The following is a 27,480-nucleotide window of genomic DNA, read 5'->3' as shown; positions in this document are numbered from 1 at the left end:
TTTTTACTATCATAGAAATCGGATTGTATTTTATTTATTTTTTACAAGGTTAAATTTGTCTACCAAAATTCACAATCGAAATATCAATAGTACTTTTAAAGCAAGATTTTATTATATTTTTTAATATTAAATTTACAAGAAATTTTTACTTATTATTGATGTTAAGTTTACATGAATCTTTTTCATGTAGTCAATAAACAATTTGAAATGTATAAATTATTATAAATTAGTATTATTATAAATTATTATAAATTAATACAGTATAGAAAGAAAAAATTAAATTTTGATTAATGTCTATATCTGATTTTAGTGTTGATAAAAATATATAAACGAGGTAGATGTTTTACCGCAGTCTAATACGACAAAAAACATAGACTTCAATGATTTATACATATATGCAGATGTAAATTATATTTTATATATATGTAGACGCACAACCCTGTTTTAAAGATTTCAATTGTCGGCAGAGAATTAATGCAAACATTTTATTTTAGCAATTGTTTTATATACTATTATTTATATATCACAACTGTCTTATATATATAAAATAATATTTTAGTTACTGTGTATGTTCTCTTATGTCGATATATTAATGTTAACAAATAAATTATACAAATTTAAAAAAACCGTATTACATAAGATACATTCTATTGTAATCCTAAATGAATTATTATGATCATGTAGTAGTCATGAAAGTTTGCTTCAAGTTTATTCAATTAAATCTTAACTTTCAAACAATATAAAATTAAATCTGATCCTTTTTTATTTAGTAATAATTACTGAATAAGGCTGCGGTTCGCGCTCACAATGCTCGATATTATTTTATCTTTAATGTTTATCAAAATTGAACAATGATACTCATATAAGTGTTATAAAATGATGATGAATCGAATCTCCCTTGTAGTTATATTCTGTATGAAACCTAATTTGTCATTCTCTTAATTTGAAAGTTATGATGTTGAAAAACTTTGACTAGAATATTTCATATTAAAAATTTCATATGGCAAATAAAAAGATTGCCACAAGAGCTCCCAATGCGACAAATAGAATTGGTATTTTAACATTTCGTTGTCCTGAATGCCCATTAGAATTACTAGGAATGTTATGAAAAACTTCTCGGCCCTCCAAAGACTGCACTGGCCGGAAATTGTGAGTCAATTTATTACCTTCCCAATTTTGTATGTCACGAAATGCAGCCAACTGAAATTAAATGAGAAATCTATATATATACTTTATGTGTGTGTGTGTGTGTGTGTCAAATTGGCAGCATACGTATAAGTCTGTCATAATTTAAAACTAATTGACAATTTTTTAGCACAGATTAAAAGATATTATAGTATTTGCAAATTGTGTTAAGAGACCTGGTCGTGTGATAATTGTTGATGATCTTTAAAGTCAATCCATTTAGCGACTTCGAGACAAGGTGGAGTAGTTAATGAGCCGAAATACGTGAAGTAATCCTGCATTTTTGCAATGTCTGGTACCAATATATTTCCCAATAATAAAGGTTTTTGCAATACTTTTCCCATGTCCTTCTTTTCTATATCAGGTAGTACTTTTACAATAGGTTCATATGTTGGATTCGGTTGAGGGCTTACCTATGTGATTTCATTATTAAAAATAAGAGATAAGTTATGTAAAATTGTAAAATTACAATGATAAAAAAAGATTAATTTTAATTTCGTATAAAAATAAAATTTTCCAATTAAAATTTTCAAGTAATTTCTTACCTCGTACAAATATGCTAAAATAGCCAGACCATCACTGTAATTAAGAGCTTCTTTGAATGATTTGTAATCTTCCTTATAAAAGACGGCATGCATTTCCATCGGGAACGAGCGATTGTTGATTAAGTCTTCGGATCCCTCGAAATCATTTTCGCCCCAATGAAAATGCAATTGTTCAAATACATAGATACCCTTTAAGGGTCCTCCGGACAACATGACCGCTTTAGATTCGTTAGTTTTCAATGTAACTGGATGGAAGAAAATATAAATTGTACATAATAGCAATTATTAAAAATATCAGTGCGCAACTGCGATTATTACAGACTTTATCTTTGTTATGTAACAACACGGTGTATTAAATTTAATTATTGATGATCCTATCTACGTATGATTGTGAGCTCGACAAACATGATTAAGATTATTTATAGCATGATTTAACTGCCACACGTACGAATCATTTGTAAGCGTTTTATCTAACAATGACCGTTTTAGTTACTTCTATTCAACATTCATATCATTTATTACTAATATACACCAGAGGCAATAATTACAAGGTATAAACTTTTTTCTTTTTCCTCTCTTTCTTATTTTATCGTCCCGATTATATCGCTACAATACTGTTTTTCTTGACTTTAATCCTCGTGAATACGATCGTGAGGGAAGTTTCCCAGCGGAATCGTTTAATGCGAGAAAACCTCAAGCTAAACGAAGAACAAATCCAATGTTTCTTTCTCAGCATGCCGAATGCAGAATCGAACCGTGAAATTCTTACCCGTGTGACCGGTGTTCGTCACGTATGACTGATGTGGATTATTAATGCCGCTTAATTTCAATGGTGACAGACTGACGTCCGTGACATTGTGCTCGTCTATGTTAATGGGGGACTGATGTTTCCCAATACACGTATGATACTCTTTGCTCCAATTCGCTGGACCTATGGAAATAAGATCTCATTTTGAAACACACCGAATTTCAGAATGAAACTTCTTTGTTAGAGACCTCACCTTGATCTCCTTCATAACCGAAGTTTTGACCACGGCAGAAACCTGAAGAAGATGAAGCGTTTATTGTATTTACAATTTTCATAAAATAAATCTTATAAATAAGAAAATGAGTAATGATAAGCGATACTGACAGAATAGATTGCGATAATGAATGATAATTTATTTGATTAAAGATGAGTATATATATATATATATTAGGTGTTGGAATTAATTCGTAGCGTTTTTTAATGAAAGAATGTTATTTATTTCATATGAGCATTAAAAAATACATTAATGAAAGTACTTCCCATCACTTGTAAAACGCTACGAATTAATTCCAACACCTAATATATATATATATATATGAATACATTAATAATATTACATCTAGAAAATAAAAATACACTGAAAATAAAATGATATTATATTAACAAGTATTATTTTAGTTGAGAATAATTTGGTTAATTTAATAATATTTAATGACTCAAATAAAATTTTATTAAAACAAGAGCATGACATTAATAATGTTATTGAATTAACAAAGTTATGTTCAACTAAAATAATACCTGTTAATATAATATAATTTTTTTTTCAAACTACTCTCTAAATCTTTCGGAGTGAAATCTCAATCTAAAAGACCGAAAATTGAACCAGTTTTAATAAAAGAGAGGAAATATTTTCACTCTTGAACAAGAGTAGTAGAGTTTCACTCTTTAGGAATGAAATTTCATTTTTTTGGAATAAAATTTCATTTTTTTTGAGTGAACTCTAAAGTTATGGCCACCAGACGGATATGACCAACTTCGCAAACTATATTCGCTAAATATTGATCTACATTCAATAATTACGTATATCATGTATATATATGATATTTACTCATGTCACATTTATCAAATTATCTGGAGGCGCCTTAAGGAATGAAGTCTAATTCCAAAAAAGGAATGTGAGATTTCATTCCTTTGCAGTTAATGTCATTCCAAAAGATTGAAAATTCGTCACTCTTATTCAAGAGTGATAAGTTTTTACTTTTTTTTTTCAAGATTGGCTCCATTTTCATTCCAAAATATTTAGAGAATAGAAATTCTATAAATAGATTAACTCTTATAATAAAATTTGATATCCGAAATTAGCTAGGAAAATATCTTCCATTTTAATTTCTATTAGACATAAAATTTCCATGAAATGTTTATAAGAAATATATTAATATTTTTTACTTGTTATCAGTCTAGATATTATTGGCACGCTTTCTAACAGATCGGCCATTAAATGCGCCGGAAGATGTTCGCCGAACTTGAAAGTGCATTTAAAGTTCTCAGTCTTTCGAAAGACAATTGGCCATTACCCTGCGTTTATTATGCGCTAGAATGCTTCTTGATTATCCGCTAACGAGTATACTCGTAATTCTTTCTTGCTTGTTCGAGCAAGTCGCTATCTGATTATTTTAAGGTTCTTCACATCTGCTCGACACATGCGACGAGAGATGTATTACTTAAGACTATTACTTTCGTTTTTACTTCAAACGATTACATGAGGACCGTCAACGTGACACCGTCTGGAAATCCTTGTCTGATTTAAAGTGATTATCTTAAGAATGATGAACATCCTCGGCGTCCTTTCATTACGCAAAATCTTTATTGTTGTGTATGATTATACGTGAGATACATGCAAGAGAAGCATTAGTCCGAGACATCTAAAATAATGCGAAATTTCGAAATGTTTTTCGATGAAAAGATTCTACGGAATCCATTATAATAATCGCTGCGATCGAAAAATTTTATCGCAGAAATGTGACCTGTTTGTTCTCGAATAATAATAATAATAATAATAATAATAATACGAGTATGTTTGAAGTAAAAAAAAACGGAAGAATCGAATTAATTTAATTTAAAAAAGCTAACAAGAGTCGTTCTAATAATAAATTGAAATATATTTAATTTTGAAAAAGCTGAACATTCGTATAGACACGATTACGATTCATCAATCTTGTATAATAAAATTGCACAAATCGATATCGCGTGGCTACATGAATTGTTTCAAAGTTATGTTACGCTTGTGACATTCTGACAGAATAATGCGAATCGTACATTTGCAAAATACATATGAGATATACCTTTATTAATATTGTTAGAATTTCTCTTTTAAAATTAAATGCACGTTTCGTTCTATATATTAAATGAATTATTCGATTACTATAATCTAATCAAACTTCGAAATTTGCAGAACATCAACTTTCTCGACAATTTCTATACTTGATAAAACGAATTCTTTTCTTAAATGCTTCTTAACATGCTACTGTCAATCCATCAAACATTATCTCTTAGGGTTGCATGGTGAATTTTCATTTTTACAAACAAACAGGTTTCGAAAACGATAGCAATGTTTATCGTATTACAGCATGATGAGTTAGATCTTATGCAATTTTCAAGTTCTAGGTTCTTTCCTTAATTACTACTGATTACTCGTGCAGACGACGTGCATTATAATGATAGCAGAAACTACATACATAGGCACACAAATAAAACTGATATAAAATGATAATACTATTCACATATATATTGCTTTTATCAGACGATTTACTAAGAAAATATGAAACATTAATTTAGCTTAAGAGTTAATATCCGCTTCACGTGCTCAATGAATTAAAAATCTGTCGCATTAGATAAAAAAATCCAATTTGTTTGCTTTGAACGGAACAATAATAAGTATATAATCTGAGTTGATAAATGTTGAAATGGAAACGTTTTTTGCACTCAATGTGTAAAGTTGCTTATCAGATAATTAGATATAAATAACTATATTTATTTATGATAATTTAATTTAACGTAATTTATCTAATTTATGTCATGAGAAGAAGTATTATTGCTTTAATCATTTTTACATGATGAACATTATTTGTATCATTAGTTATAACGATTGTTTTTATAATTTAACATAATATTCATACTAAATTGAAATATTGCATTAGGAACTTGCGAAATCAATACTTGACAAATCACCTCAAACATACTTTTTTATTGATTCCTATTGTATAGCAAAATATACATTTCATATACCATATGTATTAGAAAAGGTTCTAACTAAGATTTTAGCAACTCCTTGTTAAAATTTGATATTAAATTTTTAACATATTCGAGTGTTAATTGAACATAATGTGATTATGTTATTTAAATAGTTTGTGTTAAATTGGTATTTAACATTTCTAAATAACGCAATATCTTTATAAATAAGTGAACTAATAACATAAAAATTATGTATTTTAATTAAAAACCGTAAATTCTAAAATAAATTAATAAACTATATAGTTTAACGTTAATAAATAAATGTTAATTTAACTGAACAAAATATGCTTCCACGGTTTGTTTACAGACTGTGTCAATATTACTATTTGTGTTTATTCTTTTACATAATATTTATGTAATCTTGTAGCGTATTCATATTAAATTATCATTTATGTGAGCTATTTGAGATATGTGAAATATATTAAATTTAACATGACTTTTTCAACAGTACATATTTAGCAAAATCATTGTTGATTATAATCGATAATGTTAATTGCAACTCGCGTATTCCTTATATGTTCTGTCAATAATGATTTTAAGACTGCGTATATTAATTTGCACTTCGCAATATGTACTAAAGTTATTATAATTTCAATCTTATAACGAATTCGATTATGCGAACTGGTGTCTTAAAGCTATCATATATAAATTGACGTCATACACAACTGACATTGATTAACGGTGTATGTTTAATATAAATATAGAAATTGGTTAAACTGTGAAATGCTCAGTATACTTTATTGTACTGTTATATAAAATATTTTATAATTTTTATTCCATTTTCACACTCAAATCAGTGTATAACGGTTTTAATGTGCACTAGTGCGTACTAAGTGGGTCCAGCCAAATTTGCTATTAATATACTGTACATATATATATTACTACACCATACTATTTTTGTCGCATAGCTTCATTATTTTGTATTTAAAAATAAAAATAGATAATTTTATCGTTTATCATTAAATATAAATACGCTTGCAGCATAATGAATAATGGTTTGTAAGTTAAACTATAATCGATTATCATCGAGACGCAATTTATTTCCAATCGCGAGATTCATATGATAATTTATTGCTAGAAACATCGAATAATTTTATTATTTTCTTTGTTACAAATAAATGAGCATTGCAATCTCAATCAAGCAGACGTATTTTCCTATAATATTTTTCTATTTTCAGCAAGAATTTAATATATTATACGTCTACGAAAAATCATAATTTTATGATTAACAGTTATAGTTTTATAATATTAATTATTCTGTATAAATTATTAAAACGATTAAAATGTTAAATATCATAATAACTTATTTCTAAAGTCTCTTTAAATACAGACGATATAATAATATATTTGTATTTTAATATTACATAATATTACAACCAGACAATAAAATGATGTTCACTGGATTAAAAATAAATGTTATTATAAATGATGTCATCTTTTAACGACATTCTATTACCTGAGAATATTCAATTTCACCAAAATAATCAACCGAATAAATAATATTTTTATTCCACAGAACAAAAAATGCTGGAATAATTGAGAACGATCGAAATAACATCTTCTTTGAAATAATATCTTCGAAAAATCCAAAGGACGAAGGATGTAAGATTTCTTTGCACCATCAAAGAAACTATACTAGATATTCAACGGAGTCTCACCTGGTAAGAACAGGAGGCCAAGATAAATGATCGAAAACACCATGATCATTCACCCCGTCAGAATACACCATGAAATCTCCCACGGCACTGTCAACGACTCGCTGATTCGTCGAAGAATCAGCGGGGTAATGTGAAACTTCTATTACGGTCGGTGGTAGACTGAGTACTGCCGGCTCACTCGACCATGTTAAATAAGAGCCGCTTCTATTTCGTGACGTGCGATTGACTCCGAGTGGTTGAGTCAACAGCGGGGAGGGAAGAACGATTTGTTTCATGATGATCTACAAAATCAACACGACGAATAATCACTTTGAGATATGACCTCGAAAACTAAGCAAAAAAAATAGGCGAATTAAAAAGTACACAAAAGTTCCGTTCTTAATAATCAAATTGGCAAATCAAGCTGATTGCTCAAATGACTCCTTTGTGTTGTGTACAGTGATTCGCAAAGTTGATCGAATATATTTTAAGAATCGCATCAGGCAGTTATTTAGAAGTTTATTATTTTGAAAATACATTATTTATATTATTCTGATAATATATGCAAGTTTTGAAAGTCTGTATTTCTGCGCTCATCTTCGTTTTTTCTCTCCATGTTGCATTAAATGTTTCTTCAGAATTTTAACAATATTATGATCAATTTTTTTGCGAGAAATTGTATTGTAATTATCTATATTTATTAAGAAAAAAGGAAATGAATAATCCTTTTGATTCCATCTAAGGATATGCATTTTTACAATAATATTTAAAATATTACAATATTTTTATTATATTTTAGCAATAATATTTTCGTAGATTCCTGTCGTTCAATGAATAAATTTAAGAAAAATGAAAGTGTTAACTTTAGTTTAAAACTTTTAGCAATTAGACAAAATTTTCGTTTAAACAAATCGTACGATATAAAACGCTTTGTAGAGGTATGTTTCACGAGTGCAATTTTGCGCAAGTTCAGTATCGAACAGTTTTGTTAGTGTTTGCATGTTATTTAGCATTTAGCAGTCCGTTTGACCAGTACAGGCGATAATCTCTTGTATATATCCGGCGATATGTGATGAATAACTTATGGTACTTTTCTGCCGGCGCGCTTTTCGGTATCCCCCAACTTCCGTTTCACAAAATTATTCTCTGTGGTTTCTCCGACGTAATCCGACCCAGCGACTGTAATCTGCGGCAGATTTGTTATACAATTCGCGATCTCATTTCCCAAATTGGCTATTGAAAGATTAATAACATCCTGTTTTTATCAATATGTAACAGAGAGAACGACATCCTTTGAGCGTCAAATTCTGTTCAATGAGAGGCTAATATTAGATCCTTCTGGCACCGATTAAGTCTTTCATATTTATAGAAAAGAAACAATGTAGTTTCTGAAAAAAAAAGTGAAAAACAGAAAATGCACATGAAAAATGCATGGAATGCTTATACATATGGAAAACGTAGTAGGTAATAATGATAAGATAATGTCACGTATATAATATTAATGTTGCGTGTCAGTTTTGCGGGACACTTTCATATAGATTAAAAAAAAACTGTTTAAGTAAACGTTTAATATTATTTTTGTTTTTACACTAATTAAGCTTCCGAGAAAATAAATGTTCTATCTCAATTTGGACGCGATAGCATTAAAGGAATTTCATCAAGATTGACACTCAATTTCGCAAGTATTTCACACGATGGTGGCATAATAGAAATTTCCATAAGGCGAAGACGGATTAAATGAAATTGACACAAAACATGATCAGAGACGGAATTTTTTTTTAAGTTTTCGCTCTATTGAAATATTTGTATCAAGAACAATACATTCACTAACGGTATACATTACGTAAGAATGATCGATCGTGCAAATCAAGAGAAATGATCCGAATGTTTTCCTTTGATTAATTTATTAACATACACAGCGTTTCGAGTAATTTAATTGATTCTTTAGTTTAAACAAATGCGTTGTGCGACGTATTATGTCTGATAAAGAATTAATCGATGAGCGTGCAACGTCAAGTGTCACGCTCGTTAAAATTCATGCGTTAACATTGGGATGAGATATTGCTGCTGAAATTCTGGAAAATTAATGTAATTGGCTACGCTTAACAATGCAACGTCGGTGAACGATGGAGGCGTAATGTAACTGCTTGGCTATTGTATTGTTTGTCGATTACACAACGCTAGAAATTGAGATAACAATCGAATAAGGTAATGTATGAATAAAGTAATTGCGATACTCGCAATTTGTAGTTGCCCGATTGTCGACATATTATCGGTCATATGGTGTGCAATGTGTGCAATGTATGTAACTTGTTCGCTAAAAAGAGAAGATGATGAAGACAATGATTATAGCTATCTTGTGATATTTACATATCTTATATGAACAGCATTTAACACCGTGAGATATTGCTTATTCGCCGGATTAACACGCGATTTCTTATTTTGTTTCTGAGTAATTTCTTTGAGATCGTAATGCATTTCATAAATATAACGCGATTAATTGTCGAGTGAATAAATGCATTTTCATGCATACTTTGTTCAGTTTTCAAATATAAAAGATTTATCAACATTATATAATAAAACATGGGCTCAACAGAAAAAGCAACTTTGTAAAATTTCAGCTAACATTAATCGTGAAAAATTTGATTTGTATTCCCAATGTGCTGAATATTTCGAAACAGTAAAAGAATTTTCACAGAATGTTTTCACATATCAAATGTTTATGATATAAAGACCATTGTGTACAGGATGTATTTTAAAAAGCGCCCATGAATCGCGTATAGTGTTATTCCTGATCAAAAATTGAATCTAAAACTTATAACCATTTTGCAATTTTTGCAATTGCTAACGAGATATTAATTTCTAAAGATTGTCGAATAAGCGGGTAAAATCGACGAATAAGATAATTTTAAGATATTTTTCGGTGTTCTTTGTGAAATATCTTAAAGATGGATTCTTAAAAATTTCTCGAAGTTAGCGTTGATTTTAAACAATTCTATTGTGGGATAACTAAAAATAATTGCGAAAATCATTCATAAGTTTTAAACTCAGTTTTTGATCAGGAATAGCGTTATATGAATCGTGGAAACTTTTTAAAATGTATCTCCTCCAATGGCCATGGCAGAGATGTATTAATTCGTAAGTAAGAATCTCCTGAAAAAGAATATTAATAAAAAACGAAATCTTTCGCTTGTGAAGTAAGCCCCCGAAGTTGAGTTTCAAGGTGAATAAATTTTTGAACAAAGGTTCTGATATTCGTTGCCAGTAGATACTGAAAATCTGTAATGCGCACGTAACGTATACTATAAATTTCCAGTATTGGCAGTGAACACAAAATTGTATTATTCAAGATACATAAGATGCATTTATTTTTTACGCTTACGCATTTTAAGCACTGATAAGCATCGCTTACACCATTTTTCCCATTATAAGTGCTTAGAAAAAGGCAGAGAACACGTCATCGTGACGTCATAGATAATAGATACTGCTCACAAACTGCTTCGTCCATCGAGGTAAGACAACAAAAACGTGAATATTTACAAACGCTTATGGCCAAAAGTAAATGCAATGAACGAACCTAAGAATAAAAAATGGTTAGTAAACGTGTTATACATATAACATGCACATTTTTTCTATAAGGATCATAATCCTCTTCGTTATCATCCATTGACAAAAGAGTTGACACTTGTCCAAATAATATTGGAATAAATTCTTTTTTATTCTTTATACTTATAATCGCTTAAAACTCCATACAGCACAAAAATTTATAGTGTCATTGCAGAAACGTTACAACATTGCAGTTGCGCTGTAATATCGCTGCAATATTTTAGATATCAGGAATTGTAATATACCTATAATACATATATGACTGCGCAAGATTTTACTAATCTTGCAGCATTGTTACAGAGACATTAAAAACATTTTGATTTTTGAGTAATGAATTGTTGTCACATATGGAAACATATATCAATTACACATCATATGATTGTTAATTATTTCCATTAATTTAAAAATTATAATGTTCGTAAAATACATAGTTGTTTTAAAAAAATATGCATGCAAAATGGATGATTTTTTATATACCTGTGTATTTTCTTTCCATCAACTGATTCATCTTATCATTCTGTTCATAAAAGTATTAAGGTACGATTATCAAAAAGTTAATAGTTTACGAGTTAACATTTTATGTCAATATATGCCAGAATAAAGAGTAAAATATCTCGTAAATTATTGATTTTTTGATATCACTAATCTTAATACTTTTATATGCAGTATAATTAGAAGAATCATACTGTGTAAAAAAAACCGTACAATTCCATTTAAAAAAGTGAAAGTGATTTTTATATCTTTTTGACGCCTTCATCTAAAAAAAAAAAACTAAAATACGTCTCCCTCGACAAATAGTTTTTTTATTATTATTGAATATAATTTGTGATATAAATAAAAAAAATGCAGAAAAAGAACTAATTAATATATATTTTATATTATATATAATTTTATACATAATTTTATATAATTATTTCCACATTTTTATTTGAACAATTTTTTTATATCATCAAAAATAAACGAGATATTTCAGATAGATGATTTAAGTAGACCACTCTGAATATACGTACATATAAAATATATATTGATTAGTTCTTTTTCTACATTTTTTTTTATTTATATCACAAATTATATTTTAAATTGTATTCAATAATAATTAAAGAACTATTTTTAATAGTAGTTGCAAAAAAATACATTACATTCCTACATTGCTACGACATTACAGCGCAATCTTGCTGAAGGCGGATATTTTTATGATGCTATGACAATATTGCAACAATGGCTTAGTTTTCACCGAGGGTTTAAATCAGATCAGAATGTAAGAACCAACCAACTACAGTCGAGTATTCCCTGTTACAGTCGAACGACAGGGGAATACTTGATTGTAGTTGGTTGGTTCTTACATTTTGATCCGGTTTAAATCCTCGGAAGAAACTAGGCCAATGTTGCAAATACATTATCCCTCTATTTGTGTATTTGCAATCTATTTGCAATATTATAACATTGCAATGAGATATATCTGCAATCATTTTACAATCTTTCTGTGCTGTATAGGAAGCAAAAAGTAAATGACTTTGCTTCATGTCATACCATAAGAGCGTTTACAGCGCATGAAAAATGAAAATAAACAGTTAAAAATGGCGCTTATAAGCATGAGTGCTTAAAATGCGTGAACGTAAAAAAATAAATGCACCCGTAAAGTATGTCTTTAATGTGTTGAGTGACATATTATCTGCGCTTGTCAATGACTGTGTTCAACAGAAAAACTTCATTAGTTAGTGCTTGGTGTAGTTATATTCTTTAATATGATTGGTTCTTACCTTTAGCTCTTCGTTGGATCTAATTGGTTTCAATTAAAAAATTACTAAGCGCTGATTAGCTTTCTGTACTGAACGCAGCCAATATCGTTATCGCTTATCTATTTTCTTCATATGACGTAATGTGTCGTAATTGTGTAAATGTAAAAAAATGGCATCTCTACGCAACCGAGATGCCATTTTTTTATTCTATAAAAAAGCTACAGAGTTTAGAAAGGAGAGCATTCTAGAAATTCGAGCGCATATATAAGGCCATATATATTCCGATGTGCACTGCCAGTATTGAAAATCTATAGTATATGTAATGTGTACTATAGATTTTCAGTACTCGCAGTACATAACAGAATACAGCCATAATGTTGCTATTCTTCTTTCCGATGACGACCGTGTGAATCGCGTTGCTTCTGTTCCATTCGTCGTTTTCGCTTTCTGCGGGCCGAGTCTGCAATAGGAAAGGAAACTCCCTAAACAAAATTATATTGCAACAACGTTTTTGTAACGTTGTGTTATAACCGATTGCTATTTTTGTTTCATAAAATCGATTCTACATTAATTGCAAGCCGATCGCAAGTTTGTTGCGACAGCCAATATGAAGCGTTGATTTCAAAATGCAAGCTTCAGATTGGCTGTCGCAACAAACTTGCGATCGGCTTGCGTCTAAAGCCGGTTTTACATTAATTACAAGCTGATCGCAAATTTGTTGATCGCAAAGGATCTTCTACATAGAAGTCGTAGACGGTCGTGGAGTGTTAAGTCGTAGGAAACCACAATCAATCACAATCAAATATAAGGAGAACACTCGATTAGAATTGGTCAGTTTCCTATGACTTAAGATTCCACAATCTTCTACGACTTTTATGTAGAGGACTCTACAGACACATTCTAAAGAGTTTCATTAATTAACAAACAAAATGCTGCAAATTGCCGCCATTTTGACTCTATGACGCGCGATTATTCAAAACTTCAGCCTCTTTCGCTGTTTTTTGCAATTTTCAACACAGCAATCGGGCATTTTATATAATAACAGAACCATGTTCTTTTTCTTCTTCTAGACTCTTGTATGAATTTCCGACTTTTTAACAGAATCAGATCAGAATAGCACTTCGATACTATATTTTGACTCCAAATGCTAATTCAATGAATTTTCTCATCGCTGTATTTTGTTAATCTAGTGACTTTACACGTTTAACAACAGTCGCTCGTTTCACGGATAACGCATGCATTGCAACGAGGAAATCCCCACAGTCGAAAAGTCCCTAGCATGTCGATCGGCGCGCGCCGGCGGTTACGCACTTATCATCAGCTACGTTCAAGCGACTTCTCACCGATTGGTCGCGGTCGTCGCGGATGCGGCGACCAATCAGAAGGCGCACGCGTGCGATCGTGCGGCACGTTTGCACGCGGTGTGGCGCGGCGCGCCGTCGAACTGTGTGCTGCAGGAGCGTGTGTGTCGCGCGAGGCGAGCGCGTATTCACGCTGCGGTTATACGTATGTACGCATCTTCGTGCCGCCGTTGCCCGCCGTCGACGTCGGCGTTGCCCCGGTACGCCGCTTTGGAGCGTAGCAACGGCCGCGCGCCGCGGATCCCGGGTGTGCGCCGCGGGGCCGCGTGCTATCACCGTCTACGATATTCGCGTGTGCGCGAGGAGCTAGCAACAGCTCGTCGCGGCCAGTGACAACATTTATTTTCGATACGATCGTGAAGGGACAGTGGGAGAGCGAGAGAAACACAGAGAGAGAGAGAGAGAGAGAGAGAGAGAGAGAGAGAGAGGACGGGAAGGAGCAAGAGAGAGACGAAGAAGCCTCCGCGAACTGCTGCAACGCAACCCGCGAGGTGTCCGCGAGTGCACGCACGTCCAGGACAGCTAGCGTGAGCAGGTAAAATGGACTGGGGAAAAGTCGTTTACTTGCAGGAGGAATGGCAGTTTCGCATTCAGTCATGAGATTATGTGTAACCGCGCCATAATTGCACGGGTCTTTTAACGGGCGAGAGAGAGGGAAAGAGAAAGAGAATGATGAGTGAGTGTGAACGAGCGAGCGAATGAAAAAAAAGGAGAACGACGAGGAAGGAGTGATTGTGAAGGAGAGAGAGAGAGAGAGAGAGAAAGAGAGCGAGAGAGAGTGAGGAAGCTCGATGGGTAAAACGAAGCGAGAACGAACGCAGCAGCTTGGGGAGTAGCTTGAAGGGGGGAAGGGAGAGGCAGGGGGGAGAGTCTCTCCGTCAAAATGTCGCTGAAAACGCCAACGCGAATACAGTGATGTTGCTACTCGCCTAACTCGGATTACGTCGTCTCCCTTCGAACCCTCGAGCTTCACTCTCTTTCTCTCCCCTTCTCGCTCTTCCCCCTAAACTCCCCTTTCCCTCTCTCTATCTCCCGATCTCGTTCTCGACGAGAGCCAGGCGGCTCTATGGTCTTGTAACGAAGAGAAAGAGAAGATCGCGGGTGCATCGATTACTCGCGCGCACAGGTCACCCGGTTTGTTTCCCCACATTTGTTTCTCTACGCGCGTCGTCGTTCGCGTCTCATCTTCGGCGGCGGGATATCTCTCCCCCCCTTATCCTTCCCCTCCTCCCTCCCTTCCGCCACCGTTGCCCGTTTCCTCGGGTTCCCTTACAAGGGCGACGGGTTCCGCGGGAGGCACCTCGATGGTGAAGCCTCGCGCTTTCCGATATCACACTCCAGGTATACTGTTGACGGTGGCGGAAGGCCAGCTTCCTTCACTTCCACGATAGAGTAGACAGTATGTACCTTCTGCATTCACGGTGAAATCGGCCTCGTCACACTCGACACCTAACTTGACTCCAACCTTTTGTTCGCGCTACGCGCCTCTGTCTCTTTCCCTCCTTCCTTTTATGCCCGCACCTCCCCTCGCAGTTATACTCGCAACCGTTAAACGCTCGCCTTCGCACCGATCCCAGCCTGAATTAATAGTTGGCCGCGACTTAGGTAGTCGGACTTGACATTCGGCGTCCTCGTCGGATCGTCAACTCCAATCTAGCGATCGCGAATCCATGCAGGACATGCACGGAGTCGTCACCCTGACGAGTGAGCCTCTCTGTTTTTCGAAGTGACGACGGAAAATTTCGAATCCTGTCGACCACGGCTCCGGTGCGATGCCGATGCGATTAAGAAAAAAATGGACTCGATTCGAGTGCGGTGATCGCTGATCAGTGAAGACCACAAGTAAACCGTTGCTCAGCATCTCGCTCAGCATCTTTATCAATGCAACGATTCGCAAAAGTGCCGTTCTCTTTTCGAACTCTCCGTCTAATATCCGTCGAATTTTCTTCCAAATTTCCTGCCGATCCCGTTTCTCGATCGAAACAGTCGGGTGACCCCAAAAGATCCCGGTCGAAGTAATCGGAGCATTCGCAACGAGCAGGTGATGCGCGATCGTTTTCTCTTCGAGATACCGCCCTACGAATAATTCATAGCGAATGCGAAAACGCTTCGTCAGAATGAACCTCGTGACGAAGCGCGCGTTCCGCTCACGTAAGAATCTAAGAATCGTTCTAACAGTGAATTCGAATTTGGAATATCATCGGATGTTCCGTACCTGGTCTTGTCTCATCGTCGAGTGATTATGTTCGATTTGTGTTTCGAGTGCTTGCACAACACATATTTTCGTATAATTGTCTTCAGACTCTTGATAGACCTCGCTGAGGAAAGTTCGTTGACTTGGAGTCGGGATTCGCTATTTAAACAAGTTCTACGAAAAGGAAACAGTTCGCACAAAACTTCATTATTTGTTGTGGGTAAAATAAAACACTTTAGTGACACGAATTACATTATGGAGACTATATCTAGAATGATTAACCTCCCTGTGTTCTATATTTTCCAAGTCATGAATTGCAACTATAATAATGCATTTTTAATCTCCTTCATTAAGTAAAGAGATGCTAACACAAATGATATGATAAAAAATATGTATTTGCTTGAAACTTATTGGTATTTTTTTCTAAAAATTACAAAAATTATTTTTCATGTCAAAACACATTTATCAGGATATATTTATATCATATTAGGTGTTGGAATTAATTCGTAGCGTTTTTAATGAAAGAATGTTATTTATTTCACATGAGCATTAAAAAATACATTAATGAAAGTACTTCCCATCACTTGTAAAACGCTACGAATTAATTCCAACACCTAATAATATATTAATATATTCTGCTATTGTAGGAATGTTATTCTTAAAAAATATGTCAATATGTTTTTTATTATAAAATATTTGTTATGTAATCTCTTAAAACTTTTACGAATAAAATATGAAAAAATTATATACACACAGTATATCTGTTTATCTAATTCTGATAGACTTATGTCATGTATATTTTTGAATCGTGTTTCGTATATATTATTATTCATGTATATTATTATTTCGTATATATTATTGTTAAAGTGGAAGAAACATATTTGTTTTACTTCAGGTTTTGGATAAACTCGCTTATTGAAAAACAAAAAAAAAATGGTGTCGACACGTCAATCAAGTAACATGGGGAGTAGTGGTGGCAGTGGATTAGTTGGTGAAGTAGAAGTAAATTCGTTAAAAAAGCAACCTTCTGTAACAGCTGGCACATCCAATAATGGGGCCACCATTGAATCGCGCAACTTGAATCTTCTGGATTTACCTGTCGAAGTCCTTGAGAAAATCTTTGGCTACCTGGGTTTCAATATGGTAGCCCATATGCGTTTGGTAAGTATCAATAAATTCAAAGTTAAATTCATTTTTCCCAATGGAATTATTATAGCAAACATTCTATTCATAGGTTTGCCATCAACTGGACCGCATTTGTGGATCAATGCTGAACTCTACGTTTCAAAAACTACAAGCTCAAATGTTAAGCCGTTTTCAGGCTATCAAAGCGCAAATGCCCAGACGCGAGTCTGCGCGTCGAAATCATCCGTTAGCATGTGAGTCGGATATTATTGAAACTCTACATATGCGACTTACTCTGCTGCAAATGAGTTTCGGCAAGCACATTGAACGGAAGCATTGCTGCTTCTTCCCTGGCGAGGTAAGAACGAGAGATGTAAAATAAAAACTAATGTTATATGTTAGACTTGGCATTAGTAAGATTAAATTTACTTAAACTTTTTTTTTAATATTTTTTTTTATGTTTCTTAGATATTTCCAGTTTTTTGAATGCATTTTTTACCATTATATGCCATCATATAGAAAATAAGTATAGGTATACTAAATTTGTTAGCAATAGCTCTTCTTAGAATAATCTTTTACAATTAGCTCTTACTTTCTAAGTTTTCCGTGATTATATTTAAACTCATAAAAGCATAGAAACGGCAATAAAAATAGTATTTGCTATTTTACAGATTTTAGATGAAGTTTATCACATTCTCCATTATATAAAAGTTACTCCGAAATTACAAAGACCTTACAAAGTCACAGACGAATTGTTTGATCTGAGTACTATGGCTATGGAATATTTCAAGGAACACATTGAACCAACATTACCAGAAATACCTTACTTCGGTGCCGACTTTCTGGATCTTGCAGGAACATTCTCTTGTAAGCTGATGATTCAATACTTATATCTTTATAATATAATTTTATTGTGAATTTTATTGTCGCAGCTTCTAGTAGCGTGAGTAAACCATTTATGTGCCTGGATTCCACACCCTTGACCATTGGAAATGGAAAAACGGGCAATGCTGGTGAAGAAGAAGGTTCCTCGTCGCATTGTTCAGACGATCCCGCTCTTTTGGAATCCAATGTATCACCACCACAATCGAACATGGTTTTGCGAAAACGAATTCGCAAGATTAAACAAGGCATGAGACGATACAACAGTCAGCTAACATTGATGCGTAGGGATTTGAAGAGTTGCAAGGCGAAAATTGCGGATCAACAGAAACAAATCGTAGAATATGCTACTCGATTGGATGATAATGACAAAAAGAATGAGGAGACGTCACGAAAATTCAGCACACTTCTACAGGTATAGGATTTTTTAAATAAAAGTAAACATTTAATTTGTAATATGTGAAATTTGCTTTATAACTTATTCTTTTAAATTGTAGTTGGTTGTTTCACTCTCAATTCTTATTAGAAATTTATATTCTCATTTTGTAAATACAAATTACAAATTTTATTTTAGGAGTTGAACAAGTGTAAAACTGAGTTACAATATTGGCGCTCCAAGTCACCAGCAATACCAGTGTGTGTAGGTTGTGGTCAGTCAATGCCAGTCCCTACAGAAGATTTACAAGCTTTAGCCAATCAGGGAGTGCTGCCGGATGCGTTTGGCGAAGGACACGACTTTATTCCCATCGCGGATGCTCATAGTCCCACCGAAGTGGTACAGCAATCTGTAGTTACGCAATCTCCGTCGACGCCGACAGTGGACATGGCACCCCCAAAGGCTCCCGTGCCTTCAATATCTTTTAAACGGAAATCTATCGTGGAAGAAACGTCGGGCGATGCCGCGAAAAAATCACGTCGCACTGCCAAGTCTCGTCAGGCTAAGCGCTCAAAAATATAAATTGATAACACTGATCATGGTACAAATATTCAACCAATCTTTAATGGATTTCCGAAGATAGGGACTTTCTATGGTTTACATGCGTTTCTTTATGTCAGCAAGCCGATATGATCTTAGAAGAGTACAAAATTCCTCACCGAACGTCCTGCATCTCGCGCAACGAACATCGTTTTAAAAATTTTAGCCGTATCGATTGCCGCGAATTGTCAAGAACGCTAGTTGATTTTTCGATTGTTTCACGAATTTATCGTCGCCGATAATAACGACGCACTTTGATGAACATTCTAAAGAAGCCTAACCGATCATTCGCTTTGCTCGTAAAGCAACGTCCAACTTTCTCGAATTCTTATTAAATTCATTTGTTTTTTAATTATCATTGCCGCGGTACACTTGAAGATGATAGAAAGTTGAAAATCATGTGTCATGTTTGTGTTTGTCATGCATTTAACAGCGATATCGCACGAAAGAACATACTAAATAATATTATGGCGAACAAATATTCGCCTTCCATTTTGCTCTTCGATCAAAAATATGATTCTCATGTTATTTTTAAATGATATATCCTTACTAGAATGTTGATTGGATATCGCGTCTTTAATATTTTGATCGAATAAGACAATACAGGAATAGAGAAGGCTTAAAATTTCATAAAGCAACTTATATAAATCGAATTTTGTAGTGGAAATCAAATAATTTTTAGAAAATTGTAAATTAATTCGAGCATATAATTTAAATCACATTCTATATTAATTGAATCGGTATAAAGCGAGTAATTTTTAAAAAATTTGTTCGAATATTTCAATCGCATTTTCCATAATATAGCTTGCGGTAACTCGTACATAAAGAATTTTCAGATCGAGTTTTTAAAGGAAATTTTATTTCGTGATATTGTTAAAAAATATCACGAATTAAATTTGGAATAATTGATTTCGATTGCTTGTTCGGTATTACAAATACATCAATAGCTCTCAATTCGTTTTAATTCGTTATGCTTGTTCAAATTAGAAAAATTGATATTTTTACAGCAGTAAATGTTTTATCGTCCGATTGTATCATTTATGTTCACATGCATAGATTGAATGATTTGTATGGCTAGATAAAATCAAAAAAATTTTATGATAAAAGTATCATCCTAATATTAAGACGCGGAACAAGAAAATGAAATCTTCGAAGAAGAATTTAAATTTTAGTAAAGAGCAAAATGTTGATGGATACTTGGAAAGGTGTTAGTTTATTTTTATGAATACGTCATTTTACCAAAACAATTATGAGATGGCGTACACATTGCAATATTAATAGAACTAGATTATTATTTATAGGAATGATTCTATTTAGATAAAAGAATATTGGGTATCATGCCATTTTTGTATATTATTATGCGGAAAAATGAAGTTTTGTTATGAATAAAATTAATAGCATTTGTATTTATGAGAGTAAATTTAAAATGGAGGACGTTCACATTTATAAATTATAAATTATAAATTATAAAAATCAAGGATATTTGCAATCGGCTGCAGAAGTCTGATGGTTTACCTTACGCGATAAACAATTATTGGTACAGTAGGAGCAATTAATGTCTTATTTGCACCGATTACCAAATTAATCTCAAAGCAGCGTAGTTAGATATTGTGAGTTATTCATGATGATACTTATTAAAAAATGAAAAATACAGATAAATATATAAGTGAATGATACTTTATATATTACAAATATGTATGTATGTATGTTTTTATATATATGTACATGAATGTATGTACGTATATATAAATATGTATGTACGTATATTTGAGTGGTACTTGCCAGGTGCGCATACCACACGCAGAAACACTTTAGTTTAAACTTTAATGGAACAATAAGATATAACGATTAATTAATTAATTAAACAATTAATTAATTAATGATAAAATAATTGAAATATATATGAAAAATATATATATAAATATATATATATATATATAATTTTTTATCGATGTCAAAAGGAAATTAGAGAAAAAGAAAAGCAGAGATAACTTAGGGTGTAACTATAATGGGAAAACGGTGCGGTGCGCATACGTGTGAGGTGAATGTGTGATATGTATGAGAATAATATACTAAATTTGAACTTTGATGAGAATTTATGATGTGATGCTTTATCGATTTAATCGCGGGAAAGTGACCTTTATCCGAAAAATATAAAATACACGTGGGGCGTTTCTGGTTGCGAACGAGTATGTAAAACTTCACTTAATGTTACGTTGAATAGCGCATTGCGGGGGCGGGCATAGCCAAATCGTACGTGTCGGAAATTTCGAAACGCTTGTATGTTCACTTGCAAAACGTCGCGCGCGACCAGCAGCGGCGTATATCACGAACATCTGTAGGATGAGACCATCCAGAAATTCGCATCGAGACTCTGTTTCGTCATTCAGGCCCCTAAGAACGAACATATAGATCCAGGATCGACATCTACAGCGGCGAATTGCATCAGCATCATAAGTCGATGCCAATTTTGGTTGGCTGGCGAACTTACATTCTAATCCATTGAAATTTTTTAAAATTATTTTACAGGTGACCACCGATAATTTTGTGACATCCCGTATAAAAAGGACCGAGCAAGTTAATCATTAATATGCTATCGGTGCAATCCAGCGTAAAAATGAATCGACAACTTATCTTCTATTTGCACTTCTCTTAACTCAAAGAGAAATTATCAATCTGGCAAATTATCCATCCGGATAATCGATGCAAATAAAAAGTTAATTTAAGAAGGTGACATTAGCGTACAATATGGAGTACTAATTATCCAATATAATTGTTCAGTACTAATTTTGATTGATTCATGTATCTTTTTATTTAATGGGTACGGTAGTGCGTGGATAAAGAACAGAAGGAACAGAGAATCGCCAACCAGAGTTGGGTGACTTGGACCGTCTCGTGTAATTCAGCCTAAACATACCTCACATATACATATATATATTATATGTAATATAATATATGATAATATATTATATATAATATAACACTTTTAACGACGTCTTTCACTTCACGTCGTCTTGAACAGTTCACGCTCCTCTCTTTCTCGGCTTTCCGACATAATCCGTCCCCGAACGATACAAATGTAGAACCGTGTACTACGCATATTATGGATCTAAGTTAGACGTACGATCGAATATAACAGTGAATATGCGAATTAGGAGTAGAATAATTTTCTAGACGGTAGAGAAGTGCTGTGCGCGCGGGGGGGAAGGGAAATGAAAGAGAGGAAAGAAGAATATATATATATATATCTCTCTCTTGGAATTACTTGCTTCACCCCGAAATCTTGCTATCTGCAAGCATATTAATGCAAGCAACGGTCCTTGCCTCAGGTACACAATAGACAAATACCCATGATGATACCGAAATCGTGTACACTTCACGGAGACAAAAAACAATGATATAGGAACACAATTTGCCAGCGTTACAGTGAGATGCGCTGTAACGCCGAGGAATAACATTGTCTTAAATGGTTTTACGTGTATTAAAGCGATTGTAAATATATATATTAGATACACCTTATAATAAACATAATTTAACATATCTAATGTTCTAACTTCAGTCTATCACGCGCGCACTACATGAAAAACTAAAATTCATATATTTCAGGTTAAATTATTTTATAATTATTTTACAATTATATTATTTTATAATTATTTATAATTATATATATATATATATATATATATAATTGTAATTAAATATTGAATTTTAATTAATTGTCATTCGTAATATGATAAAAAGGGATTTTGTAAATTCTTTGTGTTCATTTATATTATAATCTTCTAAAATTCTTAAATTTTTGCTTAATTTTAATTTAAATTTTCTTTTAATACAAGTCACAAGTTTTCATAAGACAACATCTTTTTATAGTTCAATCAATCATCTTTTGTAACAGATTGTTAATTATATTGATGTTATTAAATTGTATCATATCGTCTTATATTATGTAATACTTTCAATGATATAATTAGACTATCAGTCTCGTGTTTTATTAATCGTTATGAAATAATTTCAAAGTCGTATGATTGTTTTATAAAAAAATGTAATACCTAACATGTATATTTTATATAATTAATTAATATACTAAATAAGTCAAAATTAAGAAGTTATAACTATGGTTTTCAAGTACGAAATATGAAAAGTAGTTTTTGTTTTATCTAATTAATCGAATCATTGTTAGGACTAAGATTTTTTCAATTTTGTTAACGAGATATGGAGTCTATTCATTAATATTCATTTCTACCAAGTAGATTAACTTTATTCTCAGATTAACTTGTTTAATAATTAAAAACAGATAAAAGAAAGTTAAACCGAGAAAAGTTAATCTATGTTGAAGAATTGAACATGATAATTTTTTATGAAACAAAGCGTTTTTCATATAAAACTATTTCAATTCTAGAAAAAAAAAAAGGCGAGAAAGATTAAACTGAGATGAGCAGATGCATCATTCTTTTAATTATGTTTATTTTGTGTTTCCTTCCTCTTTTAATGTTTTTCTCTTTCATCTTTCAATTGTCTGCGCGCTCGTCCCGTCTTGAGCGCAGAAAGTGCAACATAGCGCGGCTGAAAGTAACTAGTGTTATTCACTAGTCTTTCTATTTCCGTCAAAGATGGTAGACACCACGCAAAAGTGTCATTACGGGACGAATACGAGTATCATTACGAGATCGTTCGCGGTGTCGTGATCGAGTGTGACCGAAGAATCTTGTGCAATCTAATGTGCCTTGACCTTCCGAAATTTTCCTTCTTTACGCATTTAAATCTTGAGTCGATCATCTTATGATCATTCTCCAATCATAACCGTTTCATGTACGCGTTTTGATTTCCTGCTGCTTCAGCAAGAGGTAGTTGGAGTCGCGCGAGACCGACCATGGCAGATTCATTGCACAAGGATGGATATGAGAATCGTGAGTAAATAGAGAAAAAGATTTCAAAACAAAGCTTTCCTTTCTGTGTTGTCCTATCGTGCGATTTTCTGCACGCTTGTTCCTGGTTACCTGCCCCGTTCTGTACTTCCTACACTCGGGAATAACTTGCATTCGATTCCCGGAGGATGAAAAGCGTGAAAGGCGCAACTCCAGGTGGAGAAAAAGATACCAGTCATTCGAGTCCATTCACCGATCACGGTGCGTTCAGGTTCAACCATTATATTTCTTTGAACGTTTCCTGACTTTTCCTAACGTTCACTTTTAATGCCATTGCATAACAGTTCCGAACGCAGCCATTGTTCCTAGATGAGAGAGGAGGGGAAAAGCGTTCCCCACTTCGGAATTTTTTCGTGCGCAGTCGAATCTGCGCAATCGACCACGTGATTACTTTGGCAACTTCGTGTTTACATGTATATAATGCGTCTGCTAACATCTGCTGACAGTGCTGACACTTGTATGTCGTGTTTAATTTTAGAAACGCTATTTTGACCAATTTTTAGCTGCATTATGTTCATATATTTTTTTATTTCAAAATAAAACGAATATATATTTGGAAAATGTACGTTAGCCGTGTTTTTCTATCGGATTTATTTGTTGTAATGAAAATGCGTCGAATGAGTACATTTTTATTAAGATTTGAGGTAAGGAGAGTAAATAAATAGGTAATATTTCTCAATAAATAGTATTCCAAAAATAATTTTTTAATTGCAAAAATAAAAAAAATTTTTCATTGTAAACAAATGTAAATGTAGAAAAGGAAAAACAGATAAGTAAGCATAAAAAATAAAATAGATACATAGATATGTATAAAGGATTTGGGAAAAAAGATGCCAAGTGAAAGACAAGAAAAGAAAGCTTAAATATAGTAACGTGTATTGTTTTATTTATTTATAAAGAGATGACTGTGAAACTACGTTGTCTATAGGTGTATTATCATATATCTGTCGTTAAATGCTGATAATTCTTATTACTGATTAAACTAGTAATTAACTTTAGTTTAAATAGAACTAGTAAAATGTAAATAATGTAGTCATTCTTGTATTAGTTATCTCAGAAAAATAAAATATTTATAATGCAAGTTTTTAAAAAATTTCTGAAGTATTTATCAAATTTTAAAAATATATTTTTTTCATGTAAATAAAAAATATGTAGAAAAGATATATGATAAGAAACACATATCAATATATTTGCAAATACTTAATTTTCTATGTACAGCCAAATATGTTTCAATTAATTTTATTCCATTTGGGCTTACTTGATGTATCTTTATTTTTAAAATATAATTATAGAATTGTTACTGCTAACATTTTTTAATTCCATAATTTTGTTATCTTTTATCTTTAAAACTACACTCTGATTAAAACTATATTGTATAATCATGTATTCGAATTAAATATATGTGCATATTGTATGTTTGTTAAAAGCAGCTAATTTGACGATGCGTGCTAGCAGCGGTAATGTAGAACCAGACAATGACATGAAACTGGAGCCGTCTAGTCCCACAGAGAAATACACCTTCTCTCGTTGTAGCAGCACAGGATCAGTTCACACGCCGTCTTCTTCTGCACATAATACAGGTAAGTGTTTGTTTTCCAGCAAATATTTACTCAGTAATATAATTGACTAACTGACGAATGATATGTTCAGAAGATGAAGATAGCGATAACAAAATAAGCTATAAGGAACGCAGAAGAGAAGCTCATACGCAGGCCGAGCAGAAGAGACGAGATGCTATCAAGAAGGGTTATGATTCTCTTCAGGATTTAGTTCCAACTTGTCAGCATACGGATTCCTCAGGCTATAAGATTTCCAAGGCTACAGTACTTCAAAAATCCATCGATTACATACAGTTTCTATTGCAACAGAAGAAGAAACAAGAGGACGAACGTAATGCACTGAGAAAAGAAGTCGTCGCGTTGCGCATTATGCAAGCAAATTACGAACAGATTGTCAAAGCACATCAGACGCAACCAGGACAAGCAGAATTGCGTATCTCAGACGAGATGAAGTTTCAAGTGGTAATGGAAATACTTTTTATTTCTGTTTAAATTACCGCAATTATGATTACTATATGATTTGTATTGTGTTGCAGTTCAAGGCAATAATGAATCGCCTTTTCGAAACGTTCAATATCTCTGTAGCTAACTTTACGGAACTATCTGGCTGCGTGTTCAGTTGGCTGGAGGAACAATGTAAACCTCAGGTAAATAATTATATTTTTTATACGTCCTCTATTTTATTTTCTAAATTGTATGAAATTTGATTTAAATATTAATTTCTTAGACTCTACGCCAAGTAGTACTCTCGGTACTACAACAACTCACAGTCGCTGACAATCAAATCAGCTAATCAAGTGCATTTTCGAGAAAGGTATTCGCGCGTCTGCACAATAGCAACCTTTACATGAACAATCTTACCTGTCGATTTTGTTGAAAAATTTTCAAGATTATAATTAAGTATGTACGTGTAAATAAATACACGTTCTAAAAAGGTAAGAGTCTTTAAAAGCGCGAATAATAAGAACATGGACTGGCCCATTAGATAATCAAGCAAAATGTGGCTCTCAAGGATAGAGGTACTTGCATTAAAAGAAAAAAAAAACGAAAAAAAATATATGATGCATTTTAGGAAAAGCTATAACGCTTTTCTTGGAGCGCATCACATGAAAGTAATTCTCTTTAGACATTTTTATGTCCTAGTTAATTTTGTCGACACTATTTAATTTCAATTATTGAAGATATACATTCTAGTAATAAATAATGACTATATACCGGAAACTATTTTTCAATCGATTTCCATAAGCTAAATTTATATGGAAACGTTTCATCTCCGAAGCCATGTCTCCAACGTTATTTTTGGCTTTTGCACTGTTCTTTTATTATAATATCTAAATTTCATCATATGCGTGGCCCAATTCTCTCTTTTCATTACATTTGTATTATTTTAGTACGATTTAGGAAAATTTGGTCCCAAATCTATGGTGATGATCAGTAATATATTCATGATTTAGTACAAAGAAGTATAAAACAGACATGAGTACATAATTTTGTCGTATTAGCAATTCAAATATTTGTTTGGCGGCGTTTAGAAAGTACAATAGTTGAAGGGAATAATTAGTGGATATGCAATGTGAATATGCTGCAACAGAGGAAAAATGCAGAAAATTTCTTTCTTTTTTTTGTTTTTTACTTGATGTTAATACACTAGCGCTTCTTACTTAAAATACAGAGCTCCCACTACCATTTGCTTGATACCATTTAAAA

General features: G+C 32.9%; 3 protein-coding genes across 12 annotated transcripts; 2 read left to right on the top strand and 1 right to left on the bottom strand.

Moving 5' to 3' along the window:
• Window positions 1-483: 483 nt before the first annotated feature.
• On the bottom strand, window positions 484-15,562 carry LOC105151072 (carbonic anhydrase 1). Its single transcript, XM_011064567.2, has 8 exons — window positions 15,520-15,562; window positions 12,773-13,211; window positions 7,428-7,708; window positions 2,732-2,773; window positions 2,500-2,661; window positions 1,731-1,975; window positions 1,362-1,598; window positions 484-1,200 (listed from the first exon to the last, which is right to left on the bottom strand). The coding sequence occupies exons 3-8, from the start codon at window positions 7,474-7,476 to the stop codon at window positions 997-999; spliced, it is 939 nt and encodes a 312-aa protein (XP_011062869.1). The 5' UTR covers window positions 7,477-7,708; window positions 12,773-13,211; window positions 15,520-15,562; the 3' UTR covers window positions 484-996.
• dmpd (F-box protein dampened) lies at window positions 14,149-22,829 on the top strand. Of its 6 annotated transcripts, none has more exons than XM_087409572.1 (7): window positions 14,149-15,246; window positions 16,414-16,522; window positions 17,202-17,467; window positions 17,541-17,789; window positions 18,103-18,298; window positions 18,364-18,728; window positions 18,888-22,829. In XM_087409572.1, exons 3-7 carry the CDS (start codon window positions 17,240-17,242, stop codon window positions 19,269-19,271), a joined length of 1,422 nt encoding a protein of 473 aa, XP_087265698.1. In that variant the 5' UTR covers window positions 14,149-15,246; window positions 16,414-16,522; window positions 17,202-17,239; the 3' UTR covers window positions 19,272-22,829. The 6 variants fall into 6 exon arrangements, with proteins under 6 accessions (XP_087265698.1, XP_087265697.1, XP_011062875.1 ...); XM_087409571.1 differs by having other exon boundaries at window positions 16,414-16,526; XM_011064573.2 differs by lacking the exon at window positions 16,414-16,522.
• A 1,031-nt stretch (window positions 22,830-23,860) lies between these two features.
• On the top strand, window positions 23,861-26,828 carry bigmax (helix-loop-helix-leucine zipper transcription factor bigmax). 5 transcript variants are annotated; one of them, XM_087409573.1, is made up of 6 exons: window positions 24,219-24,415; window positions 24,499-24,671; window positions 25,642-25,794; window positions 25,865-26,235; window positions 26,310-26,420; window positions 26,501-26,828. In XM_087409573.1, the coding sequence occupies exons 2-6, from the start codon at window positions 24,626-24,628 to the stop codon at window positions 26,564-26,566; spliced, it is 747 nt and encodes a 248-aa protein (XP_087265699.1). In that variant the 5' UTR covers window positions 24,219-24,415; window positions 24,499-24,625; the 3' UTR covers window positions 26,567-26,828. The 5 variants fall into 5 exon arrangements, with proteins under 5 accessions (XP_011062876.1, XP_011062877.1, XP_087265699.1 ...); XM_011064574.2 differs by lacking the exons at window positions 24,219-24,415; window positions 24,499-24,671 and adding an exon at window positions 23,861-24,196; XM_011064575.2 differs by lacking the exons at window positions 24,219-24,415; window positions 24,499-24,671 and adding an exon at window positions 23,862-24,196 and having other exon boundaries at window positions 25,645-25,794.
• Window positions 26,829-27,480: the final 652 nt, after the last annotated feature.

Source organism: Acromyrmex echinatior, chromosome 9 (assembly GCF_024713525.1).
Source record: "Acromyrmex echinatior isolate Ae372 chromosome 9, ASM2471352v2, whole genome shotgun sequence".
Classification (NCBI taxonomy): Eukaryota; Metazoa; Arthropoda; class Insecta; order Hymenoptera; family Formicidae; genus Acromyrmex; species Acromyrmex echinatior.
Note: the sequence above shows the minus strand (reverse complement) of the source record. Positions and strands in the feature narration are given on the sequence as shown.

Bases quoted from the DNA above. Each gene is read 5' to 3' on its own strand.
- dmpd (XM_011064573.2), top strand. From the start codon at position 17,240: ATGGTGTCGACACGTCAATCAAGTAACATGGGGAGTAGTGGTGGCAGT. The intron at 18,299-18,363 runs GTAAGCTGATGA...TTATTGTCGCAG, and splicing joins TCTTGCAGGAACATTCTCTT to CTTCTAGTAGCGTGAGTAAA. The intron at 18,729-18,887 runs GTATAGGATTTT...ATTTTATTTTAG, and splicing joins AATTCAGCACACTTCTACAG to GAGTTGAACAAGTGTAAAAC.
- bigmax (XM_087409573.1), top strand. From the start codon at position 24,626: ATGTATATAATGCGTCTGCTAACATCTGCTGACAGTGCTGACACTT. The intron at 25,795-25,864 runs GTAAGTGTTTGT...TGATATGTTCAG, and splicing joins TTCTTCTGCACATAATACAG to AAGATGAAGATAGCGATAAC. The intron at 26,421-26,500 runs GTAAATAATTAT...TTAATTTCTTAG, and splicing joins AGGAACAATGTAAACCTCAG to ACTCTACGCCAAGTAGTACT.
- LOC105151072 (XM_011064567.2), bottom strand. From the start codon at position 7,476: ATGATCATGGTGTTTTCGATCATTTATCTTGGCCTCCTGTTCTTACCA. The intron at 2,662-2,731 runs GTGAGGTCTCTA...TTATTTCCATAG, and splicing joins CGGTTATGAAGGAGATCAAG to GTCCAGCGAATTGGAGCAAA. The intron at 1,201-1,361 runs GTCTCTTAACAC...ATTTAATTTCAG, and splicing joins AACAATTATCACACGACCAG to TTGGCTGCATTTCGTGACAT.